At 43.6% G+C, this 17,017-nt stretch overlaps 1 protein-coding gene across 1 annotated transcript; it reads left to right on the top strand.

Moving 5' to 3' along the window:
• The first annotated feature begins 1,167 nt into the window (after positions 1-1,167).
• On the top strand, positions 1,168-9,641 carry LOC115143039 (nuclear receptor subfamily 4 group A member 1-like). Its single transcript, XM_029683033.2, has 7 exons — positions 1,168-1,280; positions 3,169-3,995; positions 4,200-4,329; positions 4,631-4,794; positions 5,026-5,228; positions 5,413-5,591; positions 7,636-9,641. The coding sequence occupies exons 2-7, from the start codon at positions 3,171-3,173 to the stop codon at positions 7,896-7,898; spliced, it is 1,764 nt and encodes a 587-aa protein (XP_029538893.2). The 5' UTR covers positions 1,168-1,280; positions 3,169-3,170; the 3' UTR covers positions 7,899-9,641.
• The last annotated feature ends 7,376 nt before the right edge of the window (positions 9,642-17,017 follow it).

Raw genomic sequence — 17,017 nt, 5'->3', positions numbered from 1 at the left:
ACCTTTAACTGTCATCATACTTTTTTTTTTATATAGGGATAGACCTGTCTGATCTTGTTGGCATAAAACTTGACGTAGCCACGTGCAGATTTTCCCCCTTGTTACGCTTCAAGCAGGGCTCAGCTTTTTTCTTGGCACACACACCCTCCACATACCAACACACCCACGCATAATACCGTTTCTCAAGCTGCACCTACTCTGCACCCTTTTCCCTGAAGTATGCACTTGTGCACTCCCCATTGGTGTGAACTGTTACACCAATCCTATGCTTTTTAAAATCTATGCAGGGGAGTGCACAAGTGCACGTTGGGGAAAGGGCTGAGATTTGGAACACAGGCTTTGTAGACTGTTAGGCTATAGGCTATTTATATAGGCCAAATCATTCATAAAAAGGCTTTAAATATTACAATATGTAACGTCATTAATGTCTTATGTCATTCATTAGCTTTACCCTTTACATTACAGTGCCATTATTACTGTGTAATTATTCATGTAAGTACAGTTTAAAAAGTATTGTAATTACTCATTGTTGTTACATTGTACTTAGAAGATAGGCCTACTGCTAGACCTTATTGGGTTAGGCCTAACTGAGCAATTGTGTTTATAAACTCCTTATATGTATGTTCCTGTTTGCAAATGATTTGTTAGACTATAGAACTAGCATATATATTGAAGCGACCCGCACAGTCAGGTCATTACAATATATATAGGCTACATCGTGTACAATTTGAATAGCCTATAGTTTAAATAGACAAACAAAACATCCCAGCATTTAGGCTTTACAAACGTCTTCCTTGAGATGACAAACCTATAATTATTATTATTTCTGGCACTCATTTGTCAGTTATCAATTTTAAATTCCTTTTTAGCAATACAATGTCATCATCAGACGTTTATTTTTAGCCTATACCAGGCGGTAATAGCACCACGTATGTAAAAAGGTCTAAATTTAGATCAGACAACTCCGCAGGCGCTTGCGTCAATGGAATCCCGAGCGTGCGTCAGAGTGATGAGGACGTCTGTGTGAGAACGATGCCATTGGCTCCTGACCCGGAAAAGTCACCGCCCCGTTTGCCTTTTATGGGAAAAGACACGCCTAGAGCCGGGACTACCTGACGTAACGGCAAAATACAAGTGACTGTATATATTGCGCTGTGCCTCAAGTCTGAAGAATTCATTCCCTTTCAGAATTGTAAACAGAGGTTGTAACACACTTGATGTTTATCCATCACTCGGAATAAATGAGACGTTGGCTAAGGAATTGAGGATTTATACAGCAGGTTAGTAAAAGTTATTTCTTATATTTAGCATGCATGCTTAGTGCGCTTCACTGTTTTTTATGGATCCGATTGGCAGGGATGCCTTTTTATTCTTTGAAAACTTTATCCCACTAAAATGCTTGCTTAATGTAATGATTTGTTGCATTTTAGCCTACTTGCAATTGCTGTATTTGTGTTTTCTTGGTAATTAAAATGTTATATTTTCTAATGGCATACCGCAAATTCAATGTATAGATGCTACGTTCCCATTCGAGTAGGTTACAGCTGCTGAAAATGTCAATCAAATAATAAGTAAATAACATGTCAGACCAAATGCTAGATGTCGTGGATATCGTTGTAGACTTGACTGCATTCAACATTGAGCGCTGTCACACTTGTGACTTGCGTATGTGTTGGTCAGTGTTGTGACCAGCCGCACACTCCCTGTTATAAGGGCTATTATATAGGTCCTTTTATATGGAGCCAATAGGGGTGTATTGATGGTCTTGAAATAGCCCAAGTATTGTTTGCTGTGTAGCCTTTATGATTACATCATTTCGAGGCTTGAAATATTGAAAGGAAATAGTTGAGCATGTGAGTGGTTGGATATTTCTAGTTTTGTATGATTTGCTCTAACGGTCAGTTATTTGAAACTTAATCCATCTGTATTATTTTAAATAAATAGGTTTATGCGTCACATTGCTACCAATTTAGGCTACTATTATGAAAGGCAGACAGGTGGCGATATGGCCAGTCGTTTTACTGTGTTCAAGAGGCGGTGGCAGTATCGGATGTCTCATTGTTGTATCCCTCTTGTCCTCAGCTTATCAGATGATGCACACATATCCTTTGCACTCATGTTCCACACAGAGTTCAGAAGTTAACTTGTGACCTTTTCATGTTGGTACCCTTTTCATAGGTCAACGATGTTTTTTACTTTAGTTTGTGTGCAACAGGTGTATAGTTCTCACCAAAGCACATGCTAAGAGAAAACAGCCACTGCTTAGGGGCAGAAGAGCCTTACACCCAGACATGTTGTTGAAGATTATATAACAAGGAAAAAGCAGTGTCTTCCATTTCAGGGATTGCACATAAATGAATGTGTTTAGGATAATTGTTTATTTTACATTGTGTCTAGTCATGCAAGGATGTCTTGAGATAATCAAAGCTTTGACTGATTGACCAAAAGCCTTCATTGTGGTTTAACTGACATTGAATTAAGACAATAGTTAAGAGATTAATTGAATCAGATGATTATAGCTACAGTTCCGTGAGATAACACCTCATGGAGAAAAGTCCACCAGATCCAATATTGATCTGATATCGACAGTTCCGAGGTAGACATGAAACACACACATGTCCAGCTGCTAAATACACCCTAGCACCCTGCTCTGCCGGCCCTGTCACCTTCCTCTCTTCAGCTGGCATTTAGCCCACCCTGAAACCCAATCCCCTGGACTCCTTAGTACTGTCAGTCCTTGGGGAGGAGGGTTGCCCTGTTCATAATCGTAGCATTGAAAGCCAGTAACGCAATATCCTCCAGCAAGACGATCTCCCCATCATCCGGACAACTGGTTTTCCAGGCTTTCTCAGAATCACCAAAGGGGTACCAACAGGCCTAAAGCTGTGTCGGTGTGAGGAAGGGGGATAGAAGTGTTTCTGTATGGGATGATGTCGAGGTGCACTGTTGGAGAGGTGTTAAAAAGGGATTCCTAAGACCGGTTAAGTTTCTTCAGTGTTGTTGACTTGTTTATGGTTATTGCACCTGGTTTGACTGGGGTGATGGTGAGCTTGGAGTGTACGGCAGGTTGGCCTACATGACTCAACATTACCGGCACCATTTCAATTATTTGAATGGTGAATGTCTTTGAAATATTTTTATTAAATATTGTTTTCAATTATTTTTTAGCGATGCCCTGTGTTCAAACTCAGTATGGAACTGTGCCCTACGACAACAACTACTACAGCTCTGAGTTCCTGAACCCCGAACTCAGTGCTAAGCTGACCATGGACATTGGTGCCGAGCAGGACCAGCTCACCGCCTCCTCCCTCCCCAGCATCAACACCCTGGTGGGCAGCGGCTATGTGGGCGAGTTTGACACCTACTCCTGCCAGATCACCACCTCCACCGCCCCCTCCGGCCACTCAGCCGGCAGCACCTCCAGCCCTCAGGCTCAGCACTCAGCCTTTAAACTGGACGACATCCAGGTATATAGCTGCTACCCGGGCTCCTTCGCCCTCAGCTACCTCGACGAGACGCTGTCCTCCTGCGGCTCCGATTATTATGGCAGCCCCGCATCAGCCGCCCCCTCCCCACCCACCCCGGGCTTCCAGAGTCAGCCTGGCCCAGTCTGGGACTCGCCCTTCAGCCCCTACTCCCCAGACCCTGGGTGCTGGGTGGCCGATAAGTCAAGCCTGGCTCAGCAACCCTCCTTCTTCACCTTCATCCCCACCACAGAGCAGCACTCCCCCCTGGGGCAGCACCAGGGCCCCCAGCAGGGTGAGGAGGACCCTTTTTTTCAGCCCTCCCAGAGGCATGCCTCCCAGCTCCATTATGCCCCCTTGTCCCTAGACCAGAGGTCCTTGGACAGCCCCGGGATCATGGAAAGGCACATGTTGTCCCCTAAGACCGGCAGCCCCGGGGCCAACGAGGGTCGCTGTGCAGTGTGTGGGGACAATGCCTCCTGTCAGCACTACGGGGTCCGCACCTGTGAGGGCTGCAAGGGCTTCTTTAAGGTAGGATGCTTCACAGTAGTTATATTATTATTATTTCATGATTTTTATGATTCATTTACACATAATAACATCTTTAATATTCATACATTTACTTGGCTCCAGTTTCAGTATAAGTGCTCACTATTAAGAAACTGATTATAAAAGAAAAAGGGGAACTTTGACAAATGCGCAGGAAAATAATCACACTGTTCTTTGTTATTGCAGCGAACTGTACAGAAGAATGCTAAATATGTGTGCCTAGCCAACAAAGACTGTCCAGTAGACAAGCGGCGAAGGAACCGTTGCCAATTCTGCCGTTTCCAGAAGTGCCTGCGGGTGGGAATGGTGAAGGAAGGTAATGCCATGTCACACTCCCTTAAAGCCTTCAGTGTCTAGTATATGTGACGTGAAAACCAAGTTGCAATGACAATCATGTGAAACCCAAGCTAAGAATGAAAGCCATGCGAAACTGAAGCTTTTTTATTTGATTTAACCTTTATTTAACTAGGCAAGTTTACTGTGCCCAGTCGTATAAAAATATCAACTGAAATGGATATAGCCGTTATTCAGTGAAACGGAGGCTTGCGGTGACAGTCACATGAGAATCTCAGACGGGTACAGTCAGTGAGAGTATTATTTTTTTCTCTCACTTACAGTCGTCCGCACAGACAGCCTGAAAGGTCGCAGGGGTCGTCTGCCCTCTAAATCCAAGACAGTGCTAGAGTCAGTGTCCACCACCCCACCCGTCAACATCATCGCCTCTCTTGTCAGGGCTCACATAGACTCCAACCCTGCCATCGGAAAGCTGGACTACTCCAAGGTAGGACCTCCAGATATGTGACTCATGGAACATCATATTATTAGTTGTCTGAATCTCTCTCAGAATTTAGCCAGTTGCTGCTGTTAAAGTTAAGCTTCTCGCTATAATATAGTTATGTAATTAAGCTTCTTTGATGGCAGTGATCTCGATCCCATTTCACACTACATGTTGTGAAGAGAAGGACATCAGAGGCAGTGAGTCATCCCTTTCTTTCTTCTATCCACTCCTCAGTACCAGGAGACGGTGGCCAGCCTATCAGAGAAAGAGGATGCCAATGACATCCAGCAGTTCTACGACCTGCTGACAGGCACCATGGATGTGATTCGGAAATGGGCCGAGACCATCCCAGAATTCATCGCCTTCTGCCCGGAAGACCAGGAGCTGCTCCTGGAATCTGCTTTCGTGGAACTCTTTATCCTCCGGCTAGCATACAGGTATAATTACCACTGTAACCATTGTCTGCATCCCAAATGGCACCTTATTCCCTATGGGCCCTGGTCAAAAGTATTGCAGTAAATAGGGAATAGTGCCATTTGGGATGCATACATTTACTCTGTAAAAAACACAAATGTGTGCCCAATGTTTCTACAATATATGTTAAGACTGTTCTGTGTCTAGGTCGAGTGCTGAGAAAGACAAGCTGATCTTCTGCAACGGCGTGGTACTTCACCGTATGCAGTGTGTGCGAGGCTTTGGCGACTGGATCGACTCCATCATGGACTTCTCCCAGAGCCTCCACCGCATGAACCTGGACGTGTCCTCATTCGCCTGCCTTGCAGCACTGGTCATCATCACAGGTGAGACACACAAACACACACACACATTTTTAGTGAGCCACTTATTTGCTCCACTAGGAGCTGAAAGGTATAACTCTAAGTGTACAGTGCCTTCAGAAATTATTCACACCCCTTGACATAAAATAGATTACATTTAGATTGTGTGTCACTGGCCTACACAGACATAACCCATACGGTCAAAGTGTAATTATGTTTTTAGAAGTTTTTACAAGTTAATGAAAAATTAAAAGGCTGAAATGTCTTAAAACCTCTTTGGGTTAGGGGGCCGTATTTTCACGTCCGGATGAAAAGAATGCCCAAAGTAAACTGCCTGTTACTCAGGCCCAGAAGCTAGGTTATGCAATACATGGTAGTATTGGACAGAAAACACTCTAAAGTTTCTAAAACTGTTAAAATAATGTCTGTGAGTATGACAGAACTGATTTGGCAGGCGAAACCCCGAGCACAATCCATCCAGGGAAACATTTTTTTGGAGGTCATTGTGTATTCCAATGCTTTTCTATGGGAAACCTGATTTATTAGGGCCCAGATTGTAGTTCCTATGGCTTCCACTAGATGTCAACAGTCTTTAGAAATTGTTCAATGTTTTTCTTTTGAAAAATTAAGAAGTCGTCTTATTCTTTCTATGCATCACTCAGGTGGACTCTAGTCTTTTGGTGCGCGTGAACAGGAGCACGCGCTCCTCTTTGTTTTTCTCCGGTATTGGAGCCTGGCCCGCCACAAGGAGTCACTAGAGTGTAATGAGCCAATTAAAGCCCCCCCAGCCAAACCTTCCCCTAACCTGGACGACGCTTGGCCAATTGTGTGCCGCTCTATGGGATTCCCGATCATGGCCAGTTGTGATACAGCCCAGGATCGAACCCGGGTCTGTAGGGACACCTCTAGCACTGCGATGCAGTGCCTTAGACCGCTGCACCACTTGGGAGGCCCACCGCTCAGGGATTTAACCATGAGGCCAATTGTGACTTTCTGTGATAGGAGAAAACTGAGAATGGATCAACAACATTGTAGTAACTCCACAATACTAACCTAACTGACATTGAAAAGAAGGAAGCCTGTACATAAATAAAATATTCCAAAACATGCATCCTGATTGCAACAAGGCACTAAAGTAATACTGCCAAACAAATGTAGCAAAGCAATTCACTTTTTGTCCTGAATACAAAGTGTTATGTTTGGGGCAATTCCAAAACAACACATTGCGGAGTACCACTCTCTATATTTTCAAGCATAGTGGTGGCTGTGTCATGTTATGTGTATGCTTATAATCGTTAAGGACTCTGGAGTATTTCAGGATAAAAAATAAATGGAATAGAGCTAAGCACAGGAAAAAAAAACCTGGTTCAGTCTGCTTTCCACCAGACACTGGGAGATGAATTCATCTTTCAGCAGGACAATAACCTAGAACACAAGGCCAAATCTACACTGGAGTTGCTTACCAAAAAGACAGTGAATGTTCCTGAGCTGCCGAGTTACAGCTTTGTCTTAAATCTAATTGAAAATCTATGGCAAGACCTAAAAATGGTTGTCTAGCAATGATCAGCAACCAACCTTGAAGAATTTTGAAAAGAACATGAGCAAATGTTGCGCACTCCAGGTGTGGAAGGCTCTTAGAGACTTACCCAGAAAGACTCACAGCTGTAATCGCTGCCAAAGGTGCTTCTACAAAGTATTGACTCAGGGGTGTGAATATATATGTAAATTAGATATTTCTTTATTTCATTTTAAATAAAGATGTTTTCTCTTTGTCATTATGGGGTATTGTTTGTAGATGGGTGAGAAATAAAATCAATTGAATACATTTTGAATACAGGCTGTAACACAACAAAATGTGGACTAAGTCAAGGGGTATTAATATTTTCTGAAGGCACTGTAGTTCTAACACTGAAACAAGCATAACATATGCATGTGATATAGGCTATAGTCAAATCAAAATCAAATGAATCAGAGTTTAATGCTCACATGCACAGCAGTTGTAAATGGTACAGTGAAATGCCCATTCACGTTTCTCATCAAGATGTTTCTCCTTGTGGTTTCTCCTCAGATCGCCATGGCCTTAAAGAGCCCAAACGGGTGGAGGAGTTCCAGAACTGCCTCATCACCTGTCTGAGGGACCATGTGACCAGCAGTGGCTCCGATGCGGGGAGGCCCCAGCCCAACTTCCTGTCCCGACTACTGGGGAAGCTCCCTGAGCTGCGCACCCTCTGCACCCAGGGCCTGCAGCGCATCTTCTACCTGAAGCTGGAGGACCTGGTTCCCCCACCGCCCATCGTAGACAAAATCTTCATGGATACCTTACCTTTCTGAAAGGACAGATAAAAAGATGAAGAGGAGTGATTAAGTGATGATGTGAGGGGACACAAATACGATAAACTGAGGAGGTGAATAGGGGGCCGTTGTCCGAGTCCATTACATTTGGGACTTCTGAGTGTTGAATATGGATAGGAGGCACCCCCCCCCCCCTCCACTGAAGTGGCGTGGACTTGCCCCTTTCCAGTGCACTGACTTAATGACAAGTGTCTGATTCTGCCTGTATTTTTCTCACGTTTAGTTTTAAAAACAAAGACTTGTGGGTGGCAGAATTGGATGTCTATTTTCCTATCTGTGGAATTCTCATGGACATCATCCAACAAGAGAGAAGAAGACACGAGTGGACATTTCAAGTTTTTGGTCTCTTTTGTAAGTGTGAGTTTGTGGAGTGGCTTTATCGCTATGCAAAATGTTTACGTTTGTTTTTTTGTAGGTTGCAAAATATTGGGAGACAGTTGGTGTGTATGTACAGCTCTGAGGGAAATAAACTGCATATGTTCACACCTGAACACCCACTTAAACCCAAGTTCTCAAAAATCCTATGGAGTCTTCATATCCCAATAGATTTAATTTCGCAGGTGTTCAAAGTTGACGCGTCGGGAGACAAACAGAGTAAAACACTGGGGTCTCCAGTTCACAAGCCTTTCTTAACGACAACTGTTAGGTCCTACATTTCAAAAGTGAATATTTTCATTAAAACTGTTATAATAGCCATTTGTAGTCCTGATACCACACCTTGACAAGGTATTGGACCAAAGGGAAACGTTCCATCTGTCTCTCTGTGGTGATAGCTGGCTATTGTTGTGACATTTACAGCTCATCAACCCTAAAGCCTTAATGTATCTAAAAAGGTGCCATCATTTTTACTCACACCACACTGCAACATTTCATGTGGGTTTTAATGGCAGGAGAATCATATTAGTGAAACAAAACAATTATTTTCCTTAACTCTAATGTTATTTTAATTTTATTTTACGTTTATTTAACTAGGCAAGTCAGTTAAGAACAAATTCTTATTTTCAATGACGGCCTAGGAACAGAGGGTTAACTGCCTGTTCAGGGGCAGAATGACAGATTTGTACCTAGCCATAGCCATGAGTCCTTAAAAAGAGAAACATGCCAGCAGATTTAATGTTTGAAAAGTGCCTTTAAAAAAAGTTTCAAATCATTAAATACTGACGAACTCCTGCGTATTTAGGTTTTCATTCCAACCATCTCACTGCTATAAAGTCTGTAAATCTAAAACATTCAAACAGACTTGGTGAAGTACGATTGGCTGAAATGAAAATGTGCATACCAAGAGATACTAGGTTAGGAATCCCATGATTTGGAATAGCCTAATAGTCCAGGGATAAAAATCATAAATACATTTATTTTTATGAATGAACGATTATAGCATAGTATAGTTTCACAGTATAGCTGTAACATGGATCCACTCGAACATGTGACTCTATCCTTTCTATTCTTAACTATGTGTGTATATAAACCTCTGCTACTGCAAATGTTGCCTTACACACGCTCCTTCAGGAGGAGTGTGTGCAGTTTTATTATATGTTGTTTTTATTTTGTTCTTGAAATGAACTTCAAGTGATTTCTTAAGTCATTACATGGTGAAATGTGACAAAACCACGAGCAGCTAAGAGCACTTCAGCGTTCTAACACAGTATACAGATGTATAAAAATGTTTCCTGCTTCTTTTTCTGTGTGTATACTTATAACATAAATACTTTATATTTGTGAGTTTTCGTAATGTGGTATATATATATATATATATACATACACACACAGAGGAAGAAAAAGTTTAATATTACATTTAATATTAAAATACAATTTCAAAATACAACATTTGTTGCCATTTTTCTTAAATGTCATATTATTTCACAGACATACTTTTATGATGATGTGTGTAGTAAAAATTAACACCAGATTATGAGTTATCTGGTATCTCCAAAGAAATACGTGGTTTCACTGCTTAAGATAATGATAAAACCACAGGCAGCCCGGTGGTACCTTAACTGGTGAGGACGGGCTCAGCAATAAATGGAATGGTAACGAACACATCAAACACATTTCAACCATTATTATGAGCCGTCCTCTCTTCAGCAGCCTCCTGTGGATAAAACTCTTTCCTCTAGTTTAGATGTTGTCTGCAGCTGAAGTTGTATACCATTGGTTTGATTTTCACGACATCATAACCGGGAGCCGTTCCTTCCTTTCAGTAAAACCACTTGCTTAGTTTCTAGATTGATAGAAAGGGAACTGTCATGCTCTGTGCCACACAGGGGCACATGACGTCATAACTGTGTGGGTGTCTGTATCTTTTCCATAGTGTTGTCTAGGCATATTATATGATGTACTCAAAGTAGCTGATACTAACACCTTACAATATGAATTTTGGTTGTTCCCCTTTGAGTTTCTTTGTTATTGGGCTGTATAAACCACACAATGTATTACTGTACACATGGCAGAGCTATTCTGTAGTATCCCATATGGGAAAATAATATAATTTAAAAAATTGGGAAAATCTCTATCAATATATATATATATATATATATATATATGGAAGAAAAAAAAATGTACATATATTTGTCAAATATATGCATAAAATACACACACTCCTCACAACCTTCCCTAATGATAATGTTGAGTCTTAGCATTAGGTTCTGGAAATTGTGTTTTACATTCAAAAGATGGATCATTGAGTTGTAGTTAAAAATGTATTCTACAGTTACTGAGGTATGGCCTACCTGCCACTTATGAAACAGTACAAATAAATTAGGTGTTTAAAATACACTTGAATCTATAACATATATTTGTATATATTTTTCCGGGTTGTCAGTCAAAATTTGAAATGTTCCCGAGCCCTGCCTTTAACTGACAGAGCAGCCATTGCAATTTAGAATTTTCTTCAGAAGGAGACGAGCAGCTGTCATCCCCAAAAATATCTATTGGATAATGCCATTTTAGTTGATTATACATTCTTAACATTTAATTAAAATGCTTTTAACCTGGTGGGTGACAGAGGAAGAAGTGATTTTGTCGAGCTAGCTAGCTCCTTCTTTAGCTTGCCACAGAAGTGCAGTGTGACTGACCAAGGTAAGAATTGTTTTGAAAATGAAAGTTGAGTAGAGTTAATGTCATGTTTGTATTTGATATAATTTAATTGCCAAAGCTATTGTTTAATTTTCTAGGCTAACCAAGCGTTGCTTGCTAGCTAGCTAATTTAGCTAGTTTTAGTGAGGGTTGGGTGTCTCAGGACTGGCTAGCTAACGTTACATAGATTATTTCTAGCAAAAAATAATCCTATTTTTCTCTCCTGCAGTGTATCCTTCTGGTCTGGATCCTCAGCTGCCAATGGACAGACCCCAGCCAATTTAAGTAATCTTTTGTATCATTTTGCTTTGATGTTCATGAACATTAACCCCTCATTTATTCTTCATCTTCTGTGGAATATTTTCACTGACTCGAGTCTCTGACTCAGTAAAAAATATACATTTTCCATTCATTAAAATACATGGCAACATATATTTATGAAATATATGTTGGACTATATTTTACTAGCTATCACAGCATGCTGTCAAAATGTATTCCCACAGCATATTTTTAAATATATAAACATATATGTCGAAATATATGAAAACAGGCAATTTAGTTATATGTCCATATATTTTGTACATATAGTTCAATATATGAACAATGGAGATTACTCACTCCATCCACTACCACTGTGTATCAACCCCCTGGCTGGATAAGAGGCTACCAAGCAGATAAATCAAGATCAGACATACAGTAGGGCAAGATGTGATCATGTGAGCACCGAGCTGTCTGCTTTAACTGCTGACGCACAGCTCGGACACCCATGCATACCTCACAAGACATGCCACAAGATGTCTCTTCACAGTCCCCAAGTCCAGACTATGGGAGGCGCACAGTACTACATAGAGCTATTGCTACATGGAACTCTATTTCACATCAAGTAACTTATGCAAGCAGTAAAATATGATTTTTTCTTTTTTAAATGCACCGTATGGAACAGAGGGGACTGTGAAGCCACACAGACACATGCATATACACACACGATAACATGCGCACTATACACACACATGTACACATGGATTTTGTACTGTAGATATGTGGTAGTGGTGGAGTAGTGTTGTGAAATCTGAATATATTGTTAAGTTTTTAAAATTGCATGAACTGCATTAATTTTGCTGGACTCCAGGAAGAGTAGCTGCTTTGTAGCAGCTAATGGAGATCCATAATATATACAAATCAAAGCAAGCAATATGTTGCTGTTATCAAGACTTGCTATTACCACTGTGGTGCTTTTTGAAATTGGACTGTCAAGGGGAGAAGTGTGCAAAATGTGTTAACATTGGCACAGCACCCATGATCAACAGTCTATCCTTTGCCAATCACAGCCCAGGGAAATTGGAAACCGTGTTCAGCCAATACTCCCCTGGACATCCGATCTCAGACCACACTCCAGTCATCTGGATTTGAATGTTGGCAGCCAGAGTGGAAAATGGGGGCATGAGGAGAAAAGAAGGGGAGGCTATATAAAAGCTCACAGAGACATGTATTACAATTAGAAAGTCCAGTCATGCTGCCCACAATCTGATGGGTACAGTGAGTGGATGGACATATGGGTGTAGTCCCCATTCAGGGTTGACAGAGGCTAGACATCTTCAGAGACCAGTAGACATAACCTAGGGACTATTCTGTACACCATCTCTACTTTTCATTAGGAATACAGCGTATGTCAATATACAGTCGTATACACATGTAGTATACACTTGGCATCTGGTCATTTTGGCAGACGCTCCTATCCAGTGTAAGATTTGCAGGAGTGCACATGGTGGTATCTAGCGGTAAAGGGAATGTTGACCTTTGGACAGATACTGTAAATGTTATCCAGAGTGACTTACAGTTCATTCAGTATACAGTGCATTCGGAAAGTACTCCGACCACTTGACTTTTCTCACATTTTCTTACGTTAAAGCCTTATTCTAAAATTGATTAAATTCCTTTCTTCCTCATCAATCTACACAAAATACCCCACAAAATGTTCATTATTGTGTGTAGATTGATGAGGAAACAAAACAATTCAATCCATTTTAGAATAAGGCTGTAACATAACAAAATGTGGAAAAAGTCACGGGGTCGGAATACTTTCCGAATGCACTGTATGTGGAAATCAAATCCAGACCCCTCTGGTGATGTAAGAACCAAACTACAACCAACAGAGCCAGTGGAACAACATGTTCGAGCCAGTGGAACCACACAAAGGTAAAGGAGTCCAAACTTCTTTGTTACTCATCATTTGAATGGGGATCGATGTACTGGATTTGTCCATTGTTTTTGATAGGCAAGCCTAAACTATAGATCAAGTCTTATTTACTATGCTATTTGTTCTGTAAACCAATTTCAAAATGAGTTGAAGATGGGTTAAAGCTGTAAAATAAGGTCATCCTGGAACGATGGTGATTTAAAATCAACCCCTAAGGTTGGACCTGACAATAAATATTCCATTCCACCCAGACAACCCATACTGTATCATACTAACATTTCACTCACATATCATACTACTAATGGGTAAAATATGTTCACCCTAAATGACATAAACTGGCCTTTAGAAGTGAAATGTTAACACGCACATAATCATATGGTGTTGTTTAGTTTAGCTGGGGTTTAGAGGGAACTGAAAACCAGACACTTTGCTGGTTTAGCACGGCGCTTTGCGACAGAGCGACACTGCAACAGCCGCAGAAACTACTTCTGAACATTTATTGTGGATGTTTCGGTCAGAGTCGTAAGTTCTGGCCTGGCCATGACTGCCAAGTGTCATTTTCAGGTTGAAATTCCGAGTTGGATAACAGTCCAAAAATATTTTTCCCAGTCCGAGCACAGATTTCCCAGTTGTCTTGAATGCACTGAAAGTCTGAGATTTCTGAGTTCCGAGTAAGGCTGTTACGGTGACCATATTACCGCCACACCGTCATGACGGCAGTCAAATTCTACATGACTGTCACGTCTACTCCCGCCCCCCGCTCTGGCTCTCAACCGGTCCTGGCAACCCATCATTACGCACACGTGCGCCTCATCAGGCACACCTGGACTTCATCATCTCCCTGATTACTTCCCCTTTATCTAGCAAGCCGTTGTATCACCCATCAGGCAGTATTGTTTCTGTGATCATGTTCAGACGCTACTCTTGCTCTTGTATTCGCTCTATTTGTTCAGATTAAATTCACCGACTGCACCTGCTTCCTGACTCCCTGCGTCTTCATTCCGCGTTCTTCAACGTCTAGAACTTCCTCAAAAGGCATCACCTCCAACAAGTGGAGGATTCACTACCACGAGACAACTCAGTGAGCCAACACTTCAGACTATTCAGCAGTCAGCCTCTGTCAGCGATGCATGTTTGTCACTCCCGGACAAATATGACGGGACTCCATCCAAATGCCGTGGCTTCCTCCTCCAGTGCTTCCTTTATTTCACTCATCAGATAGGAGCCCCCACCACAAGAGGTCCAGGGTTGCCACTGTTATTTCCTTGCTGAGCGGGTGGGCGTTGGAGTGGGCTACGGCCATTTGGGAGAGAGGAGAGGAGGACTCTGTTCAGAGGAGTCTAAAATCATCCACCGGAGGGCAGTGAAGGGGTTGAGCGCTTAGTCCAACTACAGCAGGAAGGCCAGACCACTGCGGAGTATGCCCTCACCTTCTGTACAGTGGCAGCATCCAGTGGATGGAATGAGTCAGCACTCCGCACCTTATTCAGTAAAGGATTGCGCAAAAAGGCCCAGAGTTTGCATGCCGAGAGGACACCCTCTCCTTGGACGCACTCATTGCGATGGCCACCCGCATGGATAACATTCTGCGGGAACGTCGTACCACCAAGTACCGCTACCCTCTCCCGTTGGTGCCGGCCGCCATCGAAACAACTCCGCGGGGTCTGTTTTTATACTAAACAAAACCTGCCGAGTGCCTACAATCTTATTTGCATCCGGGAGGTACAAGTACTTGGTGATGCCTTATGGATTAGCCAATGCTCCATTGGTGTTCCAGGCATTCGTGAACGAGGTGTTCCGGGAAATGCTTGGGCATCAGGTGGTTGTGTATATCGACGACATCCAGTTCTATTCGGCCACCTTGGAGGATCACAACGCCCACATCCGGGTAGTCCTGGAACGCTACCTGGAGAACCACCTGTATGTCAAGGAGGAGAAGTGCCAGATCTATCAGGCTGATGTCTCCTTCCTGGGATACCGGATCAGCCCGCAGGGAGTGGTTATGGATGAAAGGAAGGTTGAAGCAGTCAGGCCAGTCCCAACCACCATAAAGGGACTACAATGTTTTTTGGGGTATACCAAGTTCTACCGCCGCTTCATTAAGAACTTCAGCTCCATCGCCTCGACTCGCCTCAAGGGTGGCCCCCATAAGTTGGTGTGGAGTCCTACAGCCGATGAGGCTTTCCACCTACTGAAGGGTCGTTTCACCTCCGCCCCGTTCCTGAAACACCCAGATCCTACCCTGGCCTTATTAGCGGAGGTGGATGCCTCAGAAGTGAAGGCTGTCCTGTCACAATGACAAGGAAACCTACAAATGTTATCCATGTGCAAATTACTTTACTTTACTTTACTAAAAACTGTCTCCAGCAGAATGGCGACCGGGAGCTCCTGGCGGTAAAGTTAGCACTAGAGGAGTGGAAACACTGGCTGGAGGGCGCCAAGGACCCATTTCTCATCCTCAACGACCATCGGAACCTGGAGTACATACGAACAGCGAGGCGGTTGAACCCGCGCCAAGCAAGGTGGGCCCTTTTCTTCACTAGATTGAACTTCACTCGGACATACCGCCCAGGTTCAAAGAACATTAAGGCTGATGCCCTGTCCCATCTAAACATTTCGGGAGTGGTTCCTATCCTAAGTGCGCCCATCATTCAGCCCTTCCGAATCATTGCCCCCCTGCTTTGGGACGTAGATGTGGACATCCGGCAGGCTCTGTAGAAGGAACCTGCATCTGCCACCTGCCCTCCGGAGTGTACTTAAGTTTCCACGGAGGTAAGAGAACAGCTGTTGATCTGGGCACACATCCCTTGTCGCTGGACGCCCAGGTATCACCCGCACCATTCAATCCAGCTCCATTAAGTACTGGTGGCCAACCTTGGCGCAGGACGTCGCTCGCTATGTCAACTCCTGCTCCGCATGTGCCCAAACCAAATCTCCCCGGCACGCTCCAGCAGGGAAACTCCTTCCCGTGCCTCAGCGGCCTTGGTCTCATCTGTCCATTGATTTCATCACTGACCTCCCCTCTTCTGATTGTTACACTACTATTATGGTTGTTGTGGACAGATTCTCTAAATCCTGCCCATTCATCCCTCTCTCTGGTCTCCCTACCTCTCTCCAAGTCGCTGAGGCACTGTTCCAGCAGGTCTTCCAGCACTATGGCCTTCTGGACGACATAGTCTCCGACCATGGCCCCCAAGTCAAGTCACGGGTATGGAGAGCCTTTATGGAGAAGCTGGGGGGGGGTTCACGGTCAGCCTCATTTCCGTGTACTGGCCTCAGTCCAACGGGTAGGTGGAGAGGATGAACCAGGAGCTGGGAAGGTTCCTTAGAAGTCACTGCCAGGACTGGCAGGGGGAGTGTTTCCGGTTCCATTCCTGTGCGGGGTACGCCCAGAATTAATTTCGCCACTCCTCCACCGGGCTGTCTTCCTTCCAGTGCATCCTGGGTTATCAGCCGACCCTGGCTCAATGAACCCCGAACGAGACTGACGATCCTCCGGTGGACGAGTGTTTCTGGCACGCATAGGAGGCGCTGTCTGCCGCCAGAAGGAGCAGACGGAACCTAACTGTGGTGGGGGTCCAATTTGGTGATCGTGTTTGGCTCTCCACCAGGAACCTCCCACTCCGCCTTCCCTGCTAGAAGCTGGGCCATTCAAAGTCCTCTGGAGGGTCAATGTAACATACTGATTACAGCTCCCCAATAACTACTGGATTTCCCCGTCTTTTCACGTTTCCCTCAGGCCAGTGGTTCCTGGTCCCCTGACAGACGCCGTCCCCCACAACACCCCTCCACCTCTGCTGGACATTGAGGGGAAGCCCCGCCTATG

This window comes from Oncorhynchus nerka, linkage group LG15 (genome assembly GCF_034236695.1).
Source record: "Oncorhynchus nerka isolate Pitt River linkage group LG15, Oner_Uvic_2.0, whole genome shotgun sequence".
In the NCBI taxonomy this organism is placed as follows: Eukaryota; Metazoa; Chordata; class Actinopteri; order Salmoniformes; family Salmonidae; genus Oncorhynchus; species Oncorhynchus nerka.
This window is presented reverse-complemented; position numbering and strand designations above follow the sequence as displayed.

Coding starts and splice junctions, on each gene's coding strand:
- LOC115143039 (XM_029683033.2), top strand. CDS start 3,171: ATGCCCTGTGTTCAAACTCAGTATGGAACTGTGCCCTACGACAACAAC. Junction 5,229..5,412: donor ATCCTCCGGCTAGCATACAG/GTATAATTACCA, acceptor TTCTGTGTCTAG/GTCGAGTGCTGAGAAAGACA. Junction 5,592..7,635: donor AGCACTGGTCATCATCACAG/GTGAGACACACA, acceptor GTTTCTCCTCAG/ATCGCCATGGCCTTAAAGAG.